This window comes from Macaca mulatta, chromosome 20, assembly GCF_049350105.2.
Source record: "Macaca mulatta isolate MMU2019108-1 chromosome 20, T2T-MMU8v2.0, whole genome shotgun sequence".
Taxonomy (NCBI): domain Eukaryota; kingdom Metazoa; phylum Chordata; class Mammalia; order Primates; family Cercopithecidae; genus Macaca; species Macaca mulatta.
The window spans coordinates 4,566,748-4,586,170 of NC_133425.1; the positions used below are offsets into that span (position 1 = coordinate 4,566,748).

Consider the following 19,423-nt stretch of genomic DNA (forward strand, 5'->3'; position numbering starts at 1 on the left):
CATGGACACTTAGGTGGCTTTCACATTTTGGCTTTTATGAATAGTGTTGCAATAAACATGGGAATTCAGATATCTCTTCAGTATATTGACTTCCTTTCTTTTGAATATATATCCAGTAGTGGAATTGCTGGATCACATGGTAGTTCTATTTTTAGTTTTTTGAGGAACTTCCAACAGTTTTCCATACTGGCTGTACTAATTTACATTCCCAACAACAGTGTACAAGGGTTCCCCTTTCTCCACATCCTCGCCAGCATCTGTTATTTTCTGTCTTTTAAAATTAAAGCTATTTTAAAATGGGGTGAGATGATATCTCATGGTGGTTTTGATTTGCATTTCTCTGATGATTAGTGATATTGAACATTTTTTCATATGCCTGTAGGCCATTTTTATGTCTTCATTTGAGAAACGTGTATTCAGATCTTTTGCCCATTTTCTAATTGGATTTTTTTTCTTTTTTTTTTTTTTTTTTTTGCTATTCAGTTGTTTGAGTGCCTTATATTATTGGTTTTTAGTTTCTTGTCAGAGGGAGAGTTTGCAAATATTTTCTATGGGTTGTCTCTTCACTTTATTGTTTCCTTTGATGTACAAAAGCTTCTTAGTTGGATGTAATTCATTTGTCTTGTTGCCTGTGCTTTTGAGATCTTACACAAAAATATCTTTGCCCAGACCAATCTCCTGGAGCATTTTCCCCATGATTTCTTCTAGTAATTCATAGTTTCAGGTCTTAGATTTAAGTCTTTAATCCATTTTGAGTTGATTTTTGTATATGGTGAGAGATAGGGGGCTAGTTTTATTATTCTGCCTATGGATATCCACTTTCCTGAGCACCATTTATTGAAGAGATTGTCCTTTCCCCATTGTATATTCTTTTGTGTGTGTGTGTGTGTGTGTGTGGAGGGGACAGGCTCTCACTCTGATACCCAGGCTAGAGTGCAGTGGTGCAGTCTTGGCTTACTGCAACCTTCTCCTCCTAGACTTGGGTGATCTTCCTACCTCAGCCTTCTGAGTAGCTGGAACTATGCGCATGCCCCACCATGCTTGGCTAATTTTTTTTTTTTTTTTTTTTGAGATGGAGTATCACTCTCTCGCCAGGCTGAAGTGCAATGGTGCGATTGCGGCTCGCTGCAACCTCTGCCTCCCAGGTTCAAGTGATTCTCCCGCTTCAGCCTCCCGAGTAGCTGGGACTACAGGTGTGTACCACCACGCCCAGCTAGTTTTTGTATTTTTAGCAGAGACGGGGTTTCACCATGTTGGCCAGAATGGTCTCAATCTCTTGACCTTGTGATCCGCCCGCCTCGGCCTCCCAAAGTGCTGGGATTACAGTCTTGTGTCTCTTCAGCCAGCTGCTAATTTTTGTTAAGTTTTTGTACAGACAGGGTTTTACCATGTTGCCCAGGCTGGTCTCGAACTCCTGGACTCAAGCAATCTGCTCAACTCAGCCTCCCAAGTGCAGATGTTGGGAGACCAAGGTGGGCAGATTACTTGAGTCTAAACTATTCCCAAAACACAGGGATTACAGGCATGAGCCATCATGCCCAGCCTTCCCATTGTATATTCTTGACACCTTTGTTGAAAATGAGTGGGTTGGCCGGGCGCGGTGGCTCAAGCCTGTAATCCCAGCACTTTGGGAGGCCGAGACGGGCGGATCACGAGGTCAGGAGATCAAGACCATCCTGGCTAACACGGTGAAACCCCGTCTCTACTAAAAAATACAAAAAACGAGCCGGGCGAGGTGGCAGGCGCCTGTAGTCCCAGCTACTTGGGAGGCTGAGGCAGGAGAATGGCGTAAACTCGGGCGGCGGAGCTTGCAGTGAGCTGAGATCCAGCCACTGCACTCCAGCTTGGGCGACAGAGTGAGACTCCGTCTCAAAAAAAAAAAAAAGAAAATGAGTGGGTTATAAATGCATGAATTTATATCTGTGTTCTGTATACTGCTCCGTTGGCCTATGTGTCTGTTCTTATGCCAGTACCATGCTGATTTGGTTATTACAGCTTTGTAGTATACTTTGAAGAAAGCTAGCGTGATGCTTCCACTTTGTTCTTTTTTCTTTTTTCTTTTTTTCTTTTTTTTTGAGACGGAGTCTCGCTCTGTTGCCCAGGCTGGAGTGCAGTGGCCGGATCTCAGCTCACTGCAAGCTCTGCCTCCCGGGTTCATGCCATTCTCCTGCCTCAGCCTCCCGAGTAGCTGGGACTACAGGCGCCCACCACCTCGCCCGGCTATTTTTTTGTATTTTTTTAGAAGAGACGGGGTTTCACCGTGTTAGCCAGGATGGTCTCGATCTCCTGACCTCGTGATCCACCCGTCTCGGCCTCCCAAAGTGCTGGGATTACAGGCTTGAGCCACCGCGCCCGGCCTGTTCTTTTTTCTTTTCTTTTTTTTAAAAACACAGTCTTACTCTTGTCGCCCAGGCTGGAGTGCAATGGCTCAATCTCGGCTCACTGCAACCTCCGCCTCCCGGGTTCAAGTGATTCTCCTGCCTCAGCCTCCCCAGTAGCTGTGATTATAGGTGTGTGCAACCATGCCTGGCCAATTTTTATGTTTTTAGTAAAGATGGGGTTTCACCATGTTGGCCAGGCTGGTCTTAAGCTCCAGACCTCAGGTGATCTGCCCGCCTCAGCCTCCCAAAGTGCTGGGATTACAGGTGTGAGCCACCATGCCCGTCTCCACTTTGTTCTTTATACTCAGGATTACTTGCTATTAGGGGTCTTTTCTGGGTCTATATAACTTATAGGAATTTCTTATTTCTGTGAAGAATGTCATTGGCATTTTGATAGGAATTGCATTGAATCTGTAAATTGCTTTGGATAGTTTTGTCATTTTAACAATTTTAAATCTTTCAATACATGAGTATGGAATATCTTTCTTTTTTTTTTTTTTTTTTTTTTTTTTTTTTTTTTTTGAGACGGAGTCTCGCTCTGTCACCCAGGCTGGAGTGCAGTGGCCGGATCTCAGCTCACTGCAAGCTCCGCCTCCTGGGTTCACGCCAGAGTATGGAATATCTTTCTATTTTTTGGTGTGTATACTCTTCAATGTCTTTCACCAGTGTTTTATAGTTATCTTTGTATAGATCTTTTACTTGTTTGGTTAAATTGATTCCTAGGTATTATATATTATTTGAAGCTATTGCAAGTGGGATTGCTTTCTTTATTTCTTTTTCATTTTTCAGATTGTTTGTTATTGGCATGTATAAATGCTACTGCTTTTTTTTTTTTTTTTTTTCAGATTGAGTCTCGCTCTATTGCCCAGGCTGGAGTGCAGTAGTGCAATATTGGCTCACTGCAATCTCCACCTCCTGGGTTCAAGCGACTCTTATGCCTCAGCCTCCCCAGTAGCTGGGATTACAGGTGTCCACCACCACACCCAGCTAGTTTTTGTATTTTTAGTAGAGATGGGGTTTCACCATGTTGACCAGACTGGGTTGATTTTGTTGATTTTGTATCTACCAACTTTACTGAACTTGTTTATTAATTCTAAAAAACTTTGTGTGGAGTCTTTAGGTATTTCTGTATATAAGATCATGTCATGTGCAAACAAGACTAACTTTGCTTCTTCCTTTCTAATTTGGAAGCCCTTTATTTCTTTCTTTTTACCTAATTACTCTGGTCAGAATTTCCAGTATTATGTTTACAAGTGGTAAAAGTGGGTATCCTTGTCTTATTCTGAATCTTAGAGGAAAGGCTTTCAATTTTTCCCTATGTCAATATGTGGGTCTGTCATATATGGACTTTATTATTTTGAGGTGTATGCCTTTTATACCTAGGTGGTGAGAGTTTTTATCACAAAGAGATGTTGAATTATATTAAATGCTTTTTCAGAAACTATTGAAATGATAATATGGTTTTTATTCTTGGTTCTGTAAATATGATGCATTATGTTTATTGATTTGTATAAGTTGAACCATCCTTGCATCCCTGGGCTGAATCCCACTTGATCATGGTGAATGATCTTTTTAATGTGTTACTGAGTTTGGTTTGCTAGCATTTTGTTGAGAATTTTTATGTTCATCGGGAATATTGGCCTGTAGTTTTCTTTTTCTTTATTATTTATTTATTTATTTATTTTGAGATGGAGTCTTGCTCTGTTGCTCAGGCTGCAGTGCAGTGGCATGATCTTCGCTCACTGCAACCTCTCCCTCCTGGTTTCAAGCAATTCTCCTGCCTCAGCCTCCTGAGTAGCTGGGACTACAGGCACTTGCCACCATGCCTGGCTAATTCTGTGTTTTCAGTAGACATGGAGTTTTGCCATGTTGACCAGGCTGGTCTTGAACTCCTGACCTCAGGCGATCTGATTTCCTCGGCCTCCCAAAATGCTAGGATTACAGGTGTGAGCCACTGCACCCAGCCCTAATTTCTTTTTCTTTTCTTTTCTTTTTTTTTTTTTTTGAGACAAAGTTTCACTCTTGTTGCCCAGGCTGGAGTGCAATGGCACGATATCCACTCACCACAACCTCCGCCTCCTGGGTTCAAGCAATTCTCCTTCTTCAGTCTCCCGAGTGGCTGGGATTATAGGCATGTGCCACTATGCCTGGCTAATTTTGTAATTTTAGTAGAGATGGGGTTTCTCTATGTTGGTCAGGCTGGTCTCGAACTCCTGACCTCAGGTGATCCGCCCATCTTGGCCATCCAAAGTGCTGGGATTACAGGCATGAGCCACTGTGCCCAGCCCATGCCTGGCTAATGTTTTGTATTTATAATAGAGACTGAGTTTCTCCATGTTGGTCAGGCTGGTCTCAAACTCCTGACCTTAGGTGATCCACCCACCTCAGCCTCCCAAAGTGCTAACATTACAGGCGTGAACCATTGTGTCCAGCCTTTTTTTTTTTTTTTTTTTTTTTGAGATGGAGGCTCACTCTGTCTCCCAGGCTGGAGTGCAGTGGTGCAATCTCGGCTCACTGCAACCTGCACCTCCTGGGTTCAAGTGATTCTCATGCCTCAGCCTCCCAAGTAGCTGGGATTACAGGCAAGGGTCACCATGCCCAGCTAATTAAAAAACATTTTTTTTTTTGTATTTTTAATAGAGATGGGGGTTTCACCATATTGCCCTGGCTGGTCTCGAACTCCTGACGTCAGACAATCCACCTGCCTCAGCCTCCCAAAGTGCTGGGATTACAAGCATGGACCACCACGCCCAGCCCTGACTGTGTATTTTAAAATAGCCTGTCTTGGCTGGGCACGGTGGCTCATGCCTGTAATCCCAGCACTTTGGGAGGCTGAGGTGGGTGGATCATGAAGTCAGGAGATTGAGACCATCCTGGCTAACATGGTGAAACCCCGTCTCTACTAAAAAATACAAAAAATTAACCAGGCGTGGTGGCAGGCACCTGTAGTCCCAGCTACTCAGGAGGCTGAGGCAGGAGAATGGCATGAACCTGGGAGGCAGAGCTTGCAGTGAGAGGAGATTGTGCCACTGCACTCTAGCCTGGGCGACAAAGCGAGACTTCGTCTCAAAAAAAAAAACAAAAAAAAAATAGCCTGTCTCTCCTCTTCTTGATCCATTCTGCTGTTGAGCATCTCTAATGATGCAAGTATATTTCTCATTTCCAAGATTCCTGTTTGATTTTTTAAAAAAATTATCTCAATCTTTTTGTTATATTTCTCTGATACATTTTTGAATTGTTTTCCTGTATTATCTTGATGACCACTGAGTTTCCTTACAAATGCTATTTTGAAATGTGGGTCAGATAGCTCACATATTGCTATCTTGTTAGGGACCGTTCTGGTTCCGTCCTTGGTCCATTCATGAAGGTCAGGTTTCCGTGTTTGCTGTGGATTCTTGTGGATGTCTGTCTGTCTTTGCATTGAAGGAGTAGTTATTTATTCTGGTCTTCTCTGTCTGGCTTGCTTTGATTTTTATCGAATATGTTTTCTTAGGGATTTTTTGTAATTTACCTGTTGAATTTATTTCTCCCCTGTGCCTCCCCACAAGCTGCCCCCAACCCTAGGTAGGTCACTGCATCATTTTTGGCAGTAGACGGTGCCTTAAGCCCAGGTTTGCCTTGTCTCTAGTGAATGATTGGAGCACTGACCTTTCTGAATGGGGAAGGTCCCAAAGGGCTTATCCCAGTAGTGTGGGAAGACTGGCTAAGGTTTGGGTCCAGAGGACCTGTGGAATGCACTTCCTACGGCATGGTGCAGCCAAGCAATCACTCTGATTTGGTGTCTCCTTTGACTGAGTTACACAGCAGAGATTTCAGGGTTGGGAATGGTAGTTCCACTTACCCCCTTTGACTCTGGCAGTTCTCAGGGATATTTCTCCCTTAAGGCACTCATGATGCTTCCTGTGTGTTGGGGGAAGGACAGGTTTCCTGCCAGGGGACCCAAGATGGTGAGGAAGCTGGTTGTCCACCTTGATCTCATATCTTCCAGTGTAGAAACCATGACTTGGAAATTTTTCCATGTGTTTGGTGCTGGGCAGATTGGGGGCAAGGGGCATCATGGATATGGAAGTCTGATTCTCTTGTTTTTGGTTTTCTGTGGGGCTGGACAGGAATCAAATATAGGCAACTTTTTAAATAAGGTGATAGTCACATAAAATAAAATTAACCATTTTAAGTGAACAATTTAATGACATTTAGTACGTACACAATGTTGTTTAACCACTAGCTTCATCTAGTTCCAAAATATTTTAATTGGCCGGGCGTGGTGACTCACACCTGTAATCCCAGCAATTTGGGAGGCCAAGGTGGGTAGATCGCGAGGTCAGGAGATCGAGACCATCCTGGCTAACACGGTGAAACCCCGTCTCTACTAAAAATACAAAAAAATTAGCTGGGCATGGTGGTGGGTGCCTGTAGTCCCAGCTCCTGGGGAGGCTGAGGTGGGAGAATGGTGTGAACCCAGGAGGCGGAGCTTGCAGTAAGCCGAGATCGGGCCACTGCACTCCAGCCTGAGCGACACAGCAAGACTCTGTCTCAAAAAAAAAAAAAAAAAAAAAATCAAAAAACAACAAAAAAACCCCTATTTTAATCACCCTGAAAGAGATTCCTTATTTGTTAGGTATAAACGTTTTCCCCTCCCCACAGTCCTTGGAAACCACAAATCGGCTTTTTGGTCCTATGGATTTAAATATTCTGAATATTAAACATAAATGGAATTACACAATATGTGACCTTTTGGGTCTGGCTTCTCTCATTTAGCCTAATATTTTAGGCTCATCTTCCTTGTAGCATATATCAGTACTTTATTCATTTTTGGACTGATTAATGTTCTATAACATTTCAGTATACCACAATTTGTTTATCCACTCATCTGTTGGTGAACATTTGTTTTTTTTTTTTTTTTTTATCTTTTTCTAAATGAATAGTATTGCTATAAATATGCATGTACATGTTTATTTGAGTACCTGTTTTCAATTCTTTTGGGTATATAACTTGGAGTGGAATTGTGGGGTTATATGGTAATTCTGTTTATTTTTTGAGAAACTGCCAAACTGTTTTCTACAGTGGCTAAACCATTTTACTTTCCTATCAGCAATGTATGAGAGTTCTGATTTTGCTACATCCTTGCCAACACTTATTATTTTCCTATTTTATATGTTATTATAGCCATTTAATGATTGTGAAGTGGGATTTTATTGTGGTTTTGATTTGCATTTCTCTAATGGCTAATGATCTTTAGCATCTTTAGCTCATGGATAGGAAGAATCAATATTGTGAAAATGACCATACCAACCAAGGTAATTTATAGATTCAATGCCATCCCCATTAAGCTACCAGTGACTTTCTTCACAGAATTGGAAAAAACTACTTTAAAGTTCATATGGAACCAAAAAAGACCCCATATTGCCAAGACAATCCTAAGCCAAAAGAACAAAGCTGGAGGCATCACGCTACCTGACTTCGAATTATACTACAAGGCTACAGTAACCAAAACAGCATGGTACTGGTACCAAAACAGAGATATAGACCAATGGAACAGAATAGAGCCCTCAGAAATAATACCACACATCTACAACCATCTGATCTTTGACAAGCCTGACAAAAACAAGAAATGGGGAAAGGATTCCCTATTTAATAAATGGTGCTGGGAAAACTGGCTAGCCATAAGTAGAAAGCTGAAACTGGATCCCTTCCTTACACCTTATACAAAAATTAATTCAAGATGGATTAGAGACTTAAATGTTAGACCTAAAACCATAAAAACCCTAGAAGAAAACCTAGGCAATACCATTCAGGACATAGGCATGGGCAAGGACTTCATGTCTAAAACACCAAAAGCAATGGCAACGAAAGCCAAAATTGACAAGTGGGATCTAATTAAACTAAAGAGCTTCTGCACAGCAAAAGAAACTACCATCAGAGTGAACAGGCAACCTACAGAATAGGATAAAATTTTTGCAATCTACCCATCTGACAGAGGGCTAATATCCAGAACCTACAAAGAACTCAAACAAATTTACAAGAAAAAAAAACCATCAACCCACCAAAAAGTGGGCAAAGGATATGAACAGACAGTTCTCAAAAGAAGACATTTATGCAGCTAATAGACCACATGAAAAAATGCTTATCATCACTAGCCATCAGAGAAATGCAAATCAAAACCACAGTGAGATACCATCTCACACCAGTTAGAATGGCAATCATTAAAAAGTCAGGAAATAACAGGTGCTGGAGAGGATGTGAAGAAATAGGAACGCTTTTACACTTTGGTGGGACTGCAAACTAGTTCAACCATTGTGGAAGACAGTGTGGCGATTCCTCAAGGATCTAGAACTAAAAATAGCATTTGACCCAGCCATCCCATTACTGGGTATATACCCAAAGGGTTATAAATCATGCTGCTATAAAGACACATGCACATGTATGTTTATTGTGGCACTATTCACAATAGCAAAGACTTGGAACTAACCCAAATGTCCATCAATGACAGACTGGATTAAGAAAATGTGGCACAGATACACCATGGAATACTATGCAGCCGTAAAAAAGGATGAATTCATGTCCTTTGTAGGGACGTGGATGCAGCTGGAAACCATCATTCTCAGCAAACTATCACAAGAACAGAAAACCAAACACCGCATGTTCTCACTCATAGGTAGGAATTGAACAATGAGAATACTTGGACATAGGAAGGGGAACATCACATACTGGGGCCTGTTGTGAGGTGGGGGGACGGGGGAGGGATAGCATTAGGAGATATACCTAATGTAAATGACGAGTTAATGGGTGCAGCACATCAACATGGCACATGTATACATATGTAACAAACCTGCACGTTGTGCACATGTACCATAGAATATAAAGTATAATAAAACAAAAACAGGCCGGGCGCGGTGGCTCACGCCTGTAATCCCAGCACTTTGGGAGGCCGAGGCGGGCGGATCACAAGGTCAGGAGATCGAGACCACAGTGAAACCCCATCTCTACTAAAAATACAAAAAATTAGCCGGGCGCGGTTGTGGGTGCCTGTAGTCCCAGCTACTCGGGAGGCTGAGGCAGGAGAATGGCGTGAACCCGGGAGGCGGAGCTTGCAGTGAGCCGAGATCGCACCACTGCACTCCAGCCTGGGCGACAGAGCGAGACTCCGTCTCAAAAAAAAACAAAAAAAACAAAAAAAAAACAAAAAAAACAAAAACAAAAAAACAGAACTATTGCAAATAAACAAGAAAAACAGAAAAATGAAGAGAAAAGTAAACAGAGGATATGAATGGGCTATTTACAGAAGGAGAAATAAAAATAGCTAATATATTTATTTGAAAATGTTCAACCTCATTAGTTATCAGAGAAATGCAAATAAAGTTGAGATAACATTTTATGCCCATCAGATTGGCATACATTAGAAAATCTGATGGCTGGGCGCGGTGGCTCATGCCTGTAATCCAGCACTTTGGGAGGCCCAGGTGGGCGGATCACGAGGTCAGGAGATCGAGACCATCCTAGCTAACACAGTGAAACCCCATCTCTACTAAAAGTGCAAAAAATTAGCTGGGTGTGGTAGCACACACCTGTAGTCCCAGCTACTTGGGAGGTTGAGGCAGGAGAATTGTTTGAACCTGGGAGGCAGAAGTTGCAGTGAGCTGAGATCAGTGCCACTACACTCCAGCCTGGGTGACAGAGCAAGACTCTGTCTCAAAGAAAAATGTTTGACTATACTAAGTGTTGGGTAGAACATGGGAAAATCAGGAACCTCCCTCTATAGCTGGTAGGAATTGTAGACTGCTACAACCCCTTTGGGACAGCCTGTTGGTACAACTGGGTATATCTCTATTATTCAGCATTGTCAATTATCCATTTATGCAAAAAATATATATATCTCCCTTTATGGACCAGAATAAGAGTCTATCACATATATGTATGTGTGTGTGTGTATATATATGTATAAATATACATACATATATAATATGCTAATTACAGCATTGTTGTCATTGTAGGAAATCAAAGACAAGCTATATGTTCATCCCTAGTGTAATGGACAAATAAAATGTGATAGATGCATATTGATCATTAGAAACATGAAACTGAACGTACACACAACAATATGGACATGTACCTTTGAACACATAAGTGAAAACATTGTGGGGGAAAAAGTGAATTAAAAAGTAAGAAATAAAATAAGAGGTATTGCACAATACCATTGATGTAAGTTTAAAACATTTAGATACACAAAACATCATTATATGTTTTACAAAGATATACATACACATGGTATATATATACACACACATATGTATATATTTGTTTGGATGCACATATATGTATCATTCATATACATATCCAAACAATCACATATCAAACACATCAATAGAGTAGGTGCCTATGAGGGAGTAGAGAGAAATAAGCATGGGGATTCTTTCCCTTTCCTTCCTTCCCTCCCTCCCTTCCTCTCCCTCATTCTCTCTCTCTCTCTTTCCTTTTTCTTTCTCTCTTTCCTTTCTCTCCTTTACCTCCCTCCCTCCCTTCCTTCCTTCCTCCCTCCCTCTCTCCCTCCTTCCATCCCTCTTTCCCTCCCTCTATCTCTTTCTTTCTTTCTCTTTCAGACTGGAGTGCAGTTGTGCCAACATGGCTCACTCCAGACTCGAACTCCTGGGCACAAGCAATCCTCCTGCCTCAGCATCCCGAGTAGCTGGGACTATAGGTGTGCACCACCATGTCTGTCTAATATTTAAATTTTTGTATAGAGACAAGGTCTCACTATGTTGCCTAAGTTGGTGTTGAACTCCTGACTCAAGCAATCCTCCTGCCTTGGCCTCCCAAAGTGCTGGGATTGCAGGCATGAGCTACTGCACTCAGCCTGATTTTTCTTCATAAAATTTATCATCACTTGATATGTTATAGACTTTGCTTTACTCTGTGTGTGTGTGTTTGTGTGTGTGTGTGTGTTCTGACTCTTTACAATCAGATTGCAAACTCCCTGAGGGCATAGACTATATTCCAAGTACCTAAGACACGGCCAGGAACATAGGGGTCACTGAGAAAATGATTGTTGAATGAATAAATGAATAGGAAAAGGTAACCAACCTTAAAGGCAAAGTATGAAGTCTAGAGGATCTCAGAGGAGATGCGAGTATGTCCAGCTGGACTCTGAGGTTGGCTTGAAAGTCAGTCCAGGCCGGGCGCAGTGGCTCACGCCTGTAATCCCAGCACTTTGGGAGGCCGAGGCGGGCGGATCACAAGGTCAGGAGATCGAGACCACGGTGAAACCCCGTCTCTACTAAAAATACAAAAAATTAGCCGGGCGCGGTTGTGGGCGCCTGTAGTCCCAGCTACTCGGGAGGCTGAGGCAGGAGAATGGCGTGAACCCGGGAGGCGGAGCTTGCAGTGAGCCGAGATCGCACCACTGCACTCCAGCCTGGGTGACAGAGCGAGACTCCGTCTCAAAAAAAAAAAAAAAAAAAAAAAAAAAGAAAGTCAGTCCAGTCTGCCATTAACCAGACCTATGGTCCCCTTGAGTGGGCCACCCAGGGTTCCAGCAACCTCAATTGGAAACAAACAAAAAAACTAGATGATATATGAGGGTTCCTTCTTGCTCTGAATGTTAAAAAATGTTTAACTTAAACTCTTTGTCACTTAAAAGATTTTAATGAAAATGTCCATTCATTTTTTTTTTTTTTTTTTTAGATAGAGTGTCGCTCTCACTCTTTCACCCAGGCTGGAGTGCAATGGCGCGATCTCGGCTCATTGCAACCTCTGCCTCCTGGGTTCAATCGATTCGCGTGCCTCAGCCTCCTGAGCAGCTGGGACTACAGACACCCACTACCACACTCGACTGATTTTTGTATTTTTTTAAGTAGAGACAAGGTTTCATCATGTGGGCCAGGCTGGTCTCAAACTCCTGGCCTCAAGTGATCTGCCCACCTCAGGCTCCCAAAGTGCTGGGATTACAGGTGTGAGCCACCACCCCCGGCTTCCATAAAAGGGGAGGCCAGGCTGTAATCCCAGCTGCTTGGGAGGCTGAGGCAGGAGAATCCCTTGCACCCGGGAGGCAGAGGTTGCAGTGAGCCAAGATAGTGCCACTGCACTCCAACCTGGGTGACAGAGCAGGACTCTGTCTCAAAAAAAAAAAAAAAAAAAAAAAAAAAAAAGCCAGGGATGGTGGCTAAGGAGGATAAGGAGGGAGGATAGCCTGAGCCCAGGAATTGGAGGCTTCAGTGAGCTAGGATCGCACCACTGCACTCCAACCTAGGTGATAGAGCCAGATCCATCTCTAATTAAATTAAACTAATTAAATTATCAAGGTAATGCAGGTTTACTGTAAGATATTCAAACAACACACATACTTTTTTTTTTTTGAGACAGAGTTTTGCTCTGTTGCCCAGGCTGTAGTGCAGTGTCCCCTCCTCAGTCCACACCTCCACTCCTCATATCAGCTGCCTGCTTTTTTCTTTCCTTCCAGAGTTTCCTGTTTGCATACAAACGAATATGTACATATATGTGGTTTTTCTCAGAAAATGAGATCATACGATGTGCATTGCTCTGCAACTGGCTTTTATCACTTAGCAATATGCCTAGGATGTTCTTCCATATCAGAACCTGCAGATCTAGCCCTTAAAAGAGTACACACATACACACGCACACACACGCACACGCACACACGTGCACACACACGGACATGCACATACACGCACACACATGAACACCCATGCACACACACACGCACATGCACACACGCACACACCCACTATAGCATTTTCTTGTGGTAGGTGGAAATTAAAGGCAAGTTATATATTCATCTCTAATTAAATGGATAAATAGAATATGATAGATGCATATTTAGCATAGAAACATTAAGTGCATCCCTAACAACGTAGATGTCTATTCAAACAAAGTGAAAAAGTTATGAAAAGGTAAGAAACAGAATGAGGGCTATTGGTGTAAATTAAAACATGCACATACACAAAATAACACTATATATTTTTAAAGGACACATATCTATCCAAACACTAATAGACCAAATGCATTAGATGCCTATGGGGCAATGCAGAGGAACGAGAATGGGGACTGGGAATAAAGTGGAAAAAGTGAATAAAATACAGTATTTAAGAGAGGTCTTGCAGAGACCAATGATGACAGCGAGCACAGCATTCCATAGAGGAGTCATCATTTACCGAATTCCCCTACTGATGGACATTGAGATTATCCAGTTTCTCATAAGTATGGATTTGGGAGTTAGATAGACCTCATTTTAGTGGCTGTGCAGTTTACTAGCCATTTGCCCTTTGACAAATTACTGAATACCTCTCAGCCTCAGTTCCTCTATTGTAAAACAGGAATAATAACACCTGCCTGGTGTGGTGGTTGTGATCATGTTTATAAACTGCTGGACACAGTGACCAGCACACAGCACAAGCCAGCAAACAGTTCTATGATCAGGAGAGATTTGCTGGGGCCAGGCCCACGGGACAGTGGGCCCCACTGGGCAGGAGCCAGACCGATCTTGCTCACCCTGTACCCCACCTGCACCTGGCATACTCTCCACCCTTAGAGACTGTGTCTTGAATGAATGTGGTTTCTGAGCCAGTAGTTTCAGGGTAATTCATCTTCTGTGACATCTAGTGGCCTATTCAGGTTGCCAGGCACCTGTTATGTGTTTATTGAATAGTGGCTGTAAGTTCTTGCTTTTCACAGGGTACCCTGTGAGTGTCTAAGGCTCATGTCCCTGATTTGTGGTTTATGTTGGAACCAGAGAAGCGGGACTCCCCTTCTCTGCCCTTGCCCCTCTAAAGAACAAAAACTCAAGGATGACAGCTCTCAGATGATGAGTCAAAAAGAGCAACTTCCTCTGCATAGGATAGCCTGTAGAAAAGCCATCACAGGAGTCAGGTCACTCCTGTGTGACCCTGAGCCTGTCATATAACCACTTTATGTTCAACTTACTCCTCTGCCAAGAGGAGATAAGGCCACCTGCCTTCCACACCCCCCACATCGTGTAGTGTTTTAGGAACTAAGTTTGATAATGTCACAACACCGTGAAAAGAATAAAATCATATAATTAGCAATTATTTAAGAAATACTGTCATTTTTATTACTAGTTCAATTACTAATCTGTGTTTGGGGAGGGAGTTCAGGTGAAAGACTGAGTCGATTCTTCAGGGACAGCTTTTTCCTGTGTTCTGGCCACACTGGCGCTTTGTGCTTATTGCTTGTGCAGGGGTGGAGATCTACCCTTGGGCTCTACAGAGTCAGCCAGAGCAAGCCAGGCTTCCAAATGAGACCCAATGTTTCTCCAGGGCCAGAAGAGCCCCGAGGTTAAAAGCTGTGGCCCCAGTTCGCGGGCAGGAGGAGCGCAGCACAGCCTCCTCCTTGGTCCCATGCCTGCCCTCTCTACTTGATTCACTAAGCATGGAGACAGCGGATGGATGTGGGGGAATCTCGAGGCCAAAGGTACATTTCCATAAACAATCCCTAGACTGATTATTAGAGAATCCAGGATGTAGGAGAGAGAGGCAAAGGGGGAAAAAAAGATGGGAAAAGGAAAATAGCAGATAGAGAAGGAGAGAGAAAACGGACAGTGTTAAATAGCTTTTTAAAGGCACTGATTTGGGAGCCAGGTGTGGTGGTGCATGCCTGTAATCCCAGCTACTAGGGAGGCTGAGGCAGGAGAATAACTTGAACCCAGCAGGTGGAGGTCACAGTGAGCCAAGACATCTTATTACTGTGATGTCTCTTAGCAGTAACAATTTCCATAAATTTACTATTAACTATGCATTTTTTTCTTTCATTCATTGTTAATTGACTTAAGATTCAAACTCCCCCATTTCTTATTCTTGAGTTCTAAGATTTGGGGAGGAGGAAAATCCCTGTTCACTTTGTCTAATACCAGCTCCCCCCCAGACCAAACAACTTTGGAAGAAGATGAGCACTGTCTTTCTGTCTGTTTCTCTTTCTTTCTTTTTTTTTCTTTTCTGAGGTGGAGTTTCACTCTTGTCGCCCAGGCTGAAGTGCAATGGCGTGATCTCAGCTGACTGCAACCTCTGCCTCCTGGGTTCAAGTGATTCTCCTGCCTCAGCCTCCTGAGTAGCTGGGATTTCCATCATGTACTACCCCGCCCAGATAATTTTTGTATTTTTAGTAGAGACGGGTTTCACCATGTTGGCCAGGTTGGTCTTGAACTCCCAACCTCAAGTGATCTGCCTGCCTTGGCCTCCCAAAGTGCTGGGATTACAGGTGTGAGCCACTGTGCCCAGCCCTGTCTGTTTCTTTTCCCTAAAGGGACACAAGGGAACGAGCACTTGAACTGGCAGGAAGTAGTCGAATGGATTTCAGGAAGAACTTCTGAAAAGAAAGATAAGCTGATTATTAGGTTAGTAACTCAGTTCCTCAGCTCTCTTAAGTCCTAGATGAAAAGAATAAGTAGGCCTGGCTCAGGGAGGCAGAGGTTGCAGTGAGCTGAGATTGCACCACTACACTCCAGCCTGGGCAACAGAGCTAGACTCTGTCTAAAAAAATTAAAAAGAAAAGAAAAAGAAAGACTGTACCTGGTCTCATGAGATGTTAAGAATTATTTGATGATTGGCCGGGCGCAGTGGCTCACACCTGAAATCCCAGCACTTTGGGAGGCCAAGGCGGGTGGATCATGAGGTCAGGAGATCGAGACCACCCTGGCTAACACGGTGAAACCCTGTCTCTACTAAAAATACAAAAAAATTAGACGGTCATGGTGGCGGGTACCTGTAGTCCCAGCTACTCGGGAGGCTGAGGCAGGAGAATGGCATGAACCCAGGAGGCAGAGCTTGCTGTGAGCCGAGACTGTGTCACTGCACTCCAGCCTGGGCGACAGAAGGAGACTCCATCTCAAAAAAAAAAAAAAGAGTTATTTGATGAGTTAGAGGTGGGCATAGTAGTTATATACCTGAAAAGATAGGGATCTCCTCTGTAAATCTTGTAATTTCCCTTACTAATTACCCATTAACTAATTTAACCCCTTTGTGTATAACCTCTGTTTGTATATTTTGCCTTTTCCACCTAAACTTATTTAAGCTTAAGCGAAGTTTTGTTTGCTCTACATTGACCTCCTCTTAAATTGTATATTCCCAGCTTCTGTATTTGGAGCATAAGTCAATATTTAATCTTTCCATTATTTCTGCGATTTTATAGATTCATCATGTTATTCCTCAAACGTCATCTTTCTAGATCTAGCACTGAGGTAAAACTCAGAGGGGAGGGATGTAGAAGAGAGCAGAGGAAATTTAACAGAGATTTCTGGGGAGCTTTTCCAAATGCAATGTGTCTGCCTCCCCCTTCCCTGAGCGTATGAAAACCTTGGCTGGGGAAATGTGTTGTTGCTGTTGTTTTCAAGAGATAGGGTCTCCCTCTGTCACTCAGGCATTGGAGTACAGTGGCTCACTGCAGCCTTGAACACTGGAGCTCAAGCGATCCTCCCACCTCAGCCTCTGAAAATGCTGGGATTACAGGTGTGAGCCACCATGCCTGACTGAAATTTGTCTTTTGAGAATTTTCACATCTATTTCTAATGGTCAACTCTCTCTATCCTGTCATAGCCATTGTTCTCAACTGAAGAGCCCCTCAGTTCTTGGGGTCTTTTGGTTCTGTCATCATGAGGTATTTCCTTCATTTCCGTGTTAGCTCATGCCTGACATTCTGATGGAATCAACTTTTCCATTCGTTGTGTAACCAACATTAGATGGGGATTACAACAAAAGTTTGCAATCTAGGCCAGGCACAGTGGCTCACACCTGTAATCCCAGCACTTTGGGAGGCTGAGGTGGGCAGATCACAAGGTCAGGAGTTCAAGACCAGCCTGGGCAACATGGTGAAACCCTGTCTCTACTAAAAGTACAAAAATTAGCCATGCATGGTGGCGCATGCCTGTAGTCCCAGCTACTCAGGAGGCTGAGGCAGGAGAATTGCTTGCACCCGGGAGGTGGAAGTTGCAATGAGCCGAGATTGCACTCCAGCTTGGGTAACAGAGTGAGACTCTGTCTCAAAAAAAAAAAAAAGAAAAAAGAAAAAAAGAAAGAAAAAAAAGCTTGCAATCTTAAAAAGTAAGTTGGAGTCCAGGTGCAGTGGTTCACGGCTGTAATCCCAGCACTTTTGGAGGCTGAGGCAGATGGATCACTTGAGCCCAAGAGTTGGAGACAAGCCTGGGCAACATGGCAAAACCCCATCTCTACAAAAGACACAAAAATTTTCTGGATGTGGTGGCACACACCTGTGGTCACAGTTACTTGGGAGGCTGAGACAAGAGGACTGCTTGAGCCAGGAAGATGGAGGTTGCAGTGAGCTGAGATTGTGCCACTGCACTCCAACCTAGGTGACAGAGAGAGACTCTGTCTCAAAAAACAAAAAATAGGTTGTTACTTAACTATGGATCCCAGATAACTATTAGACCATTCCTGATGCAAATCCACCTCAGCCAACAGCTTCTTCTTGACTTGCTTTTCTCCCAGCAGTTTGCTCTGAATGAATTTGTCAAGTGACTGAAGGCAACCAGTGATGGACGGGGCCAATGACAGCTCCTTGAAGGGCTTTGTTCTGATGGGCATATCTGACCATCCCCAGCTGGAGATGATCTTTTTCATAGCCATCGTTTTCTCCTATTAGCTGACCCTACGTGGGAACTCAGTCATCATCTTGCTTTCCTGCCTGGATGCCCGGCTCCACACACCCATGTACTTCTTCCTCAGCAACCTCTCCTCCTTGGACCTTGCTTTCACTACTAGCTCAGTCCCCCAAATGCTGATCAATTTATGGGGACCAGACAAGACCATCAGCTATGGTGGCTGCGTGACCCAGCTCTATGTCTTCCTTTGGCTGGGGGCCACCGAGTGCATCCTGCTCATGGTGATGGCATTTGACCACTACGTGGCAGTGTGTCGGCCCCTCCGCTACACCACCATCATGAACCCCCAGCTCTGCTGGCTGCTGGCTGTGATTGCCTGGCTGGGTGGCTTGGGCAACTCTGTGATCCAGTCAACATTCACTCTGCAGCTCCCATTGTGTGGGCACCGGAGGGTGGAGAGCTTCCTCTGTGAGGTGCCTGCCATGATCAAAGTGGCCTGTGGCGACATGAGCCTCAAGGAGGCTGTGCTCAATGGTGTCTGCACCTTCTTCACTGCAGTCCCACTAAGCATCATCCTGATCTCCTACTGCCTCACTGCTCAGGCAGTGCTGAAAATCCACTCTGCAGAGGGGAGGCGAAAGGCCTTCAATACATGCCTCTCCCACCTGCTGGTGGTGTTCCTCTTCTATGGCTCAGCCAGCTATGGCTATCTGCTTCCGGCCAAGAACAGCAACCAGGACCAGGGCAAGTTCATTTCCCTGTTCTACTCAGTGGTCACGCCCATGGTGAATCCTCTCATCTACACGCTGCGGAACATGGAAGTGAAGGGCGCACTGAGAAGGTTGCTGGGGAAAGGAAGATAAGTTGGCTGAGAGAACACTCCTTCGTTATTTATTGCCTCTTCATCTCTACATGCGTTTCTCATTAACTCTCTCTGGCCGGGTGAACATGAAGAATACTAATTCCGGTAAAACCAAGGCATGTTCCTGACAACCCTAAGCTGACAGCCCTAAGCTGTCAGGAACATGGTTAGTGTTATTTGTAATGTTCTACACTTATTCACCAAAAATCCTACTGTGGACTACCAATAGCAGGGCAGACATGTTGTTGAGGGCTCAGAGGTTATTGACCTGTTACAGATCTGTCTCACTGTCTCTGTCTCTGTTGCCCACATGTTATTTATTATGCCTTATATTTCTGCAGAATTCTGTACTTTTCTAAGCAAAGTACCCCCACTTGCAGTATCTTATATAATGTTACTATCATTCCATAAAATCAAGCGATGTACTATTAACTTCATATGAAGACCCAAACAATTCATCTTTTTACCCTATTTGTCATCATCTTTGCCTATCTCTCTTTATCTCTTCTTCACTTTTTTTAAGAGTTGGAGTCTTGCTCTGTTGCCCAGGCTGAAGTAGAGTGGCATGATCATAGCTCACTGCAGGCTTCAACTCCTGGG

The 19,423-nt window shown here is 43.6% G+C and overlaps 2 protein-coding genes and 1 long non-coding RNA gene across 9 annotated transcripts in view; 2 read left to right on the plus strand and 1 right to left on the minus strand.

The window, feature by feature from the left end:
- The window catches only part of ZNF75A (zinc finger protein 75a), a 118,866-nt gene that overhangs the window by 28,044 nt on the left and 71,399 nt on the right, over positions 1 to 19,423 (plus strand). The gene's annotated exons all lie outside the window — the stretch shown is intronic.
- Positions 451 to 6,957, minus strand: LOC144337871 (uncharacterized). The gene is made up of 3 exons (XR_013411503.1): positions 6,884 to 6,957; positions 2,974 to 3,239; positions 451 to 1,138 (listed from the first exon to the last, which is right to left on the minus strand). It is a non-coding gene; the product is annotated as an uncharacterized LOC144337871 (long non-coding RNA).
- Positions 17,895 to 18,833, plus strand: OR2C1 (olfactory receptor family 2 subfamily C member 1). The gene is given in 1 exon segment (XM_015125410.3): positions 17,895 to 18,833. A coding segment is annotated over 1 exon segment (939 nt).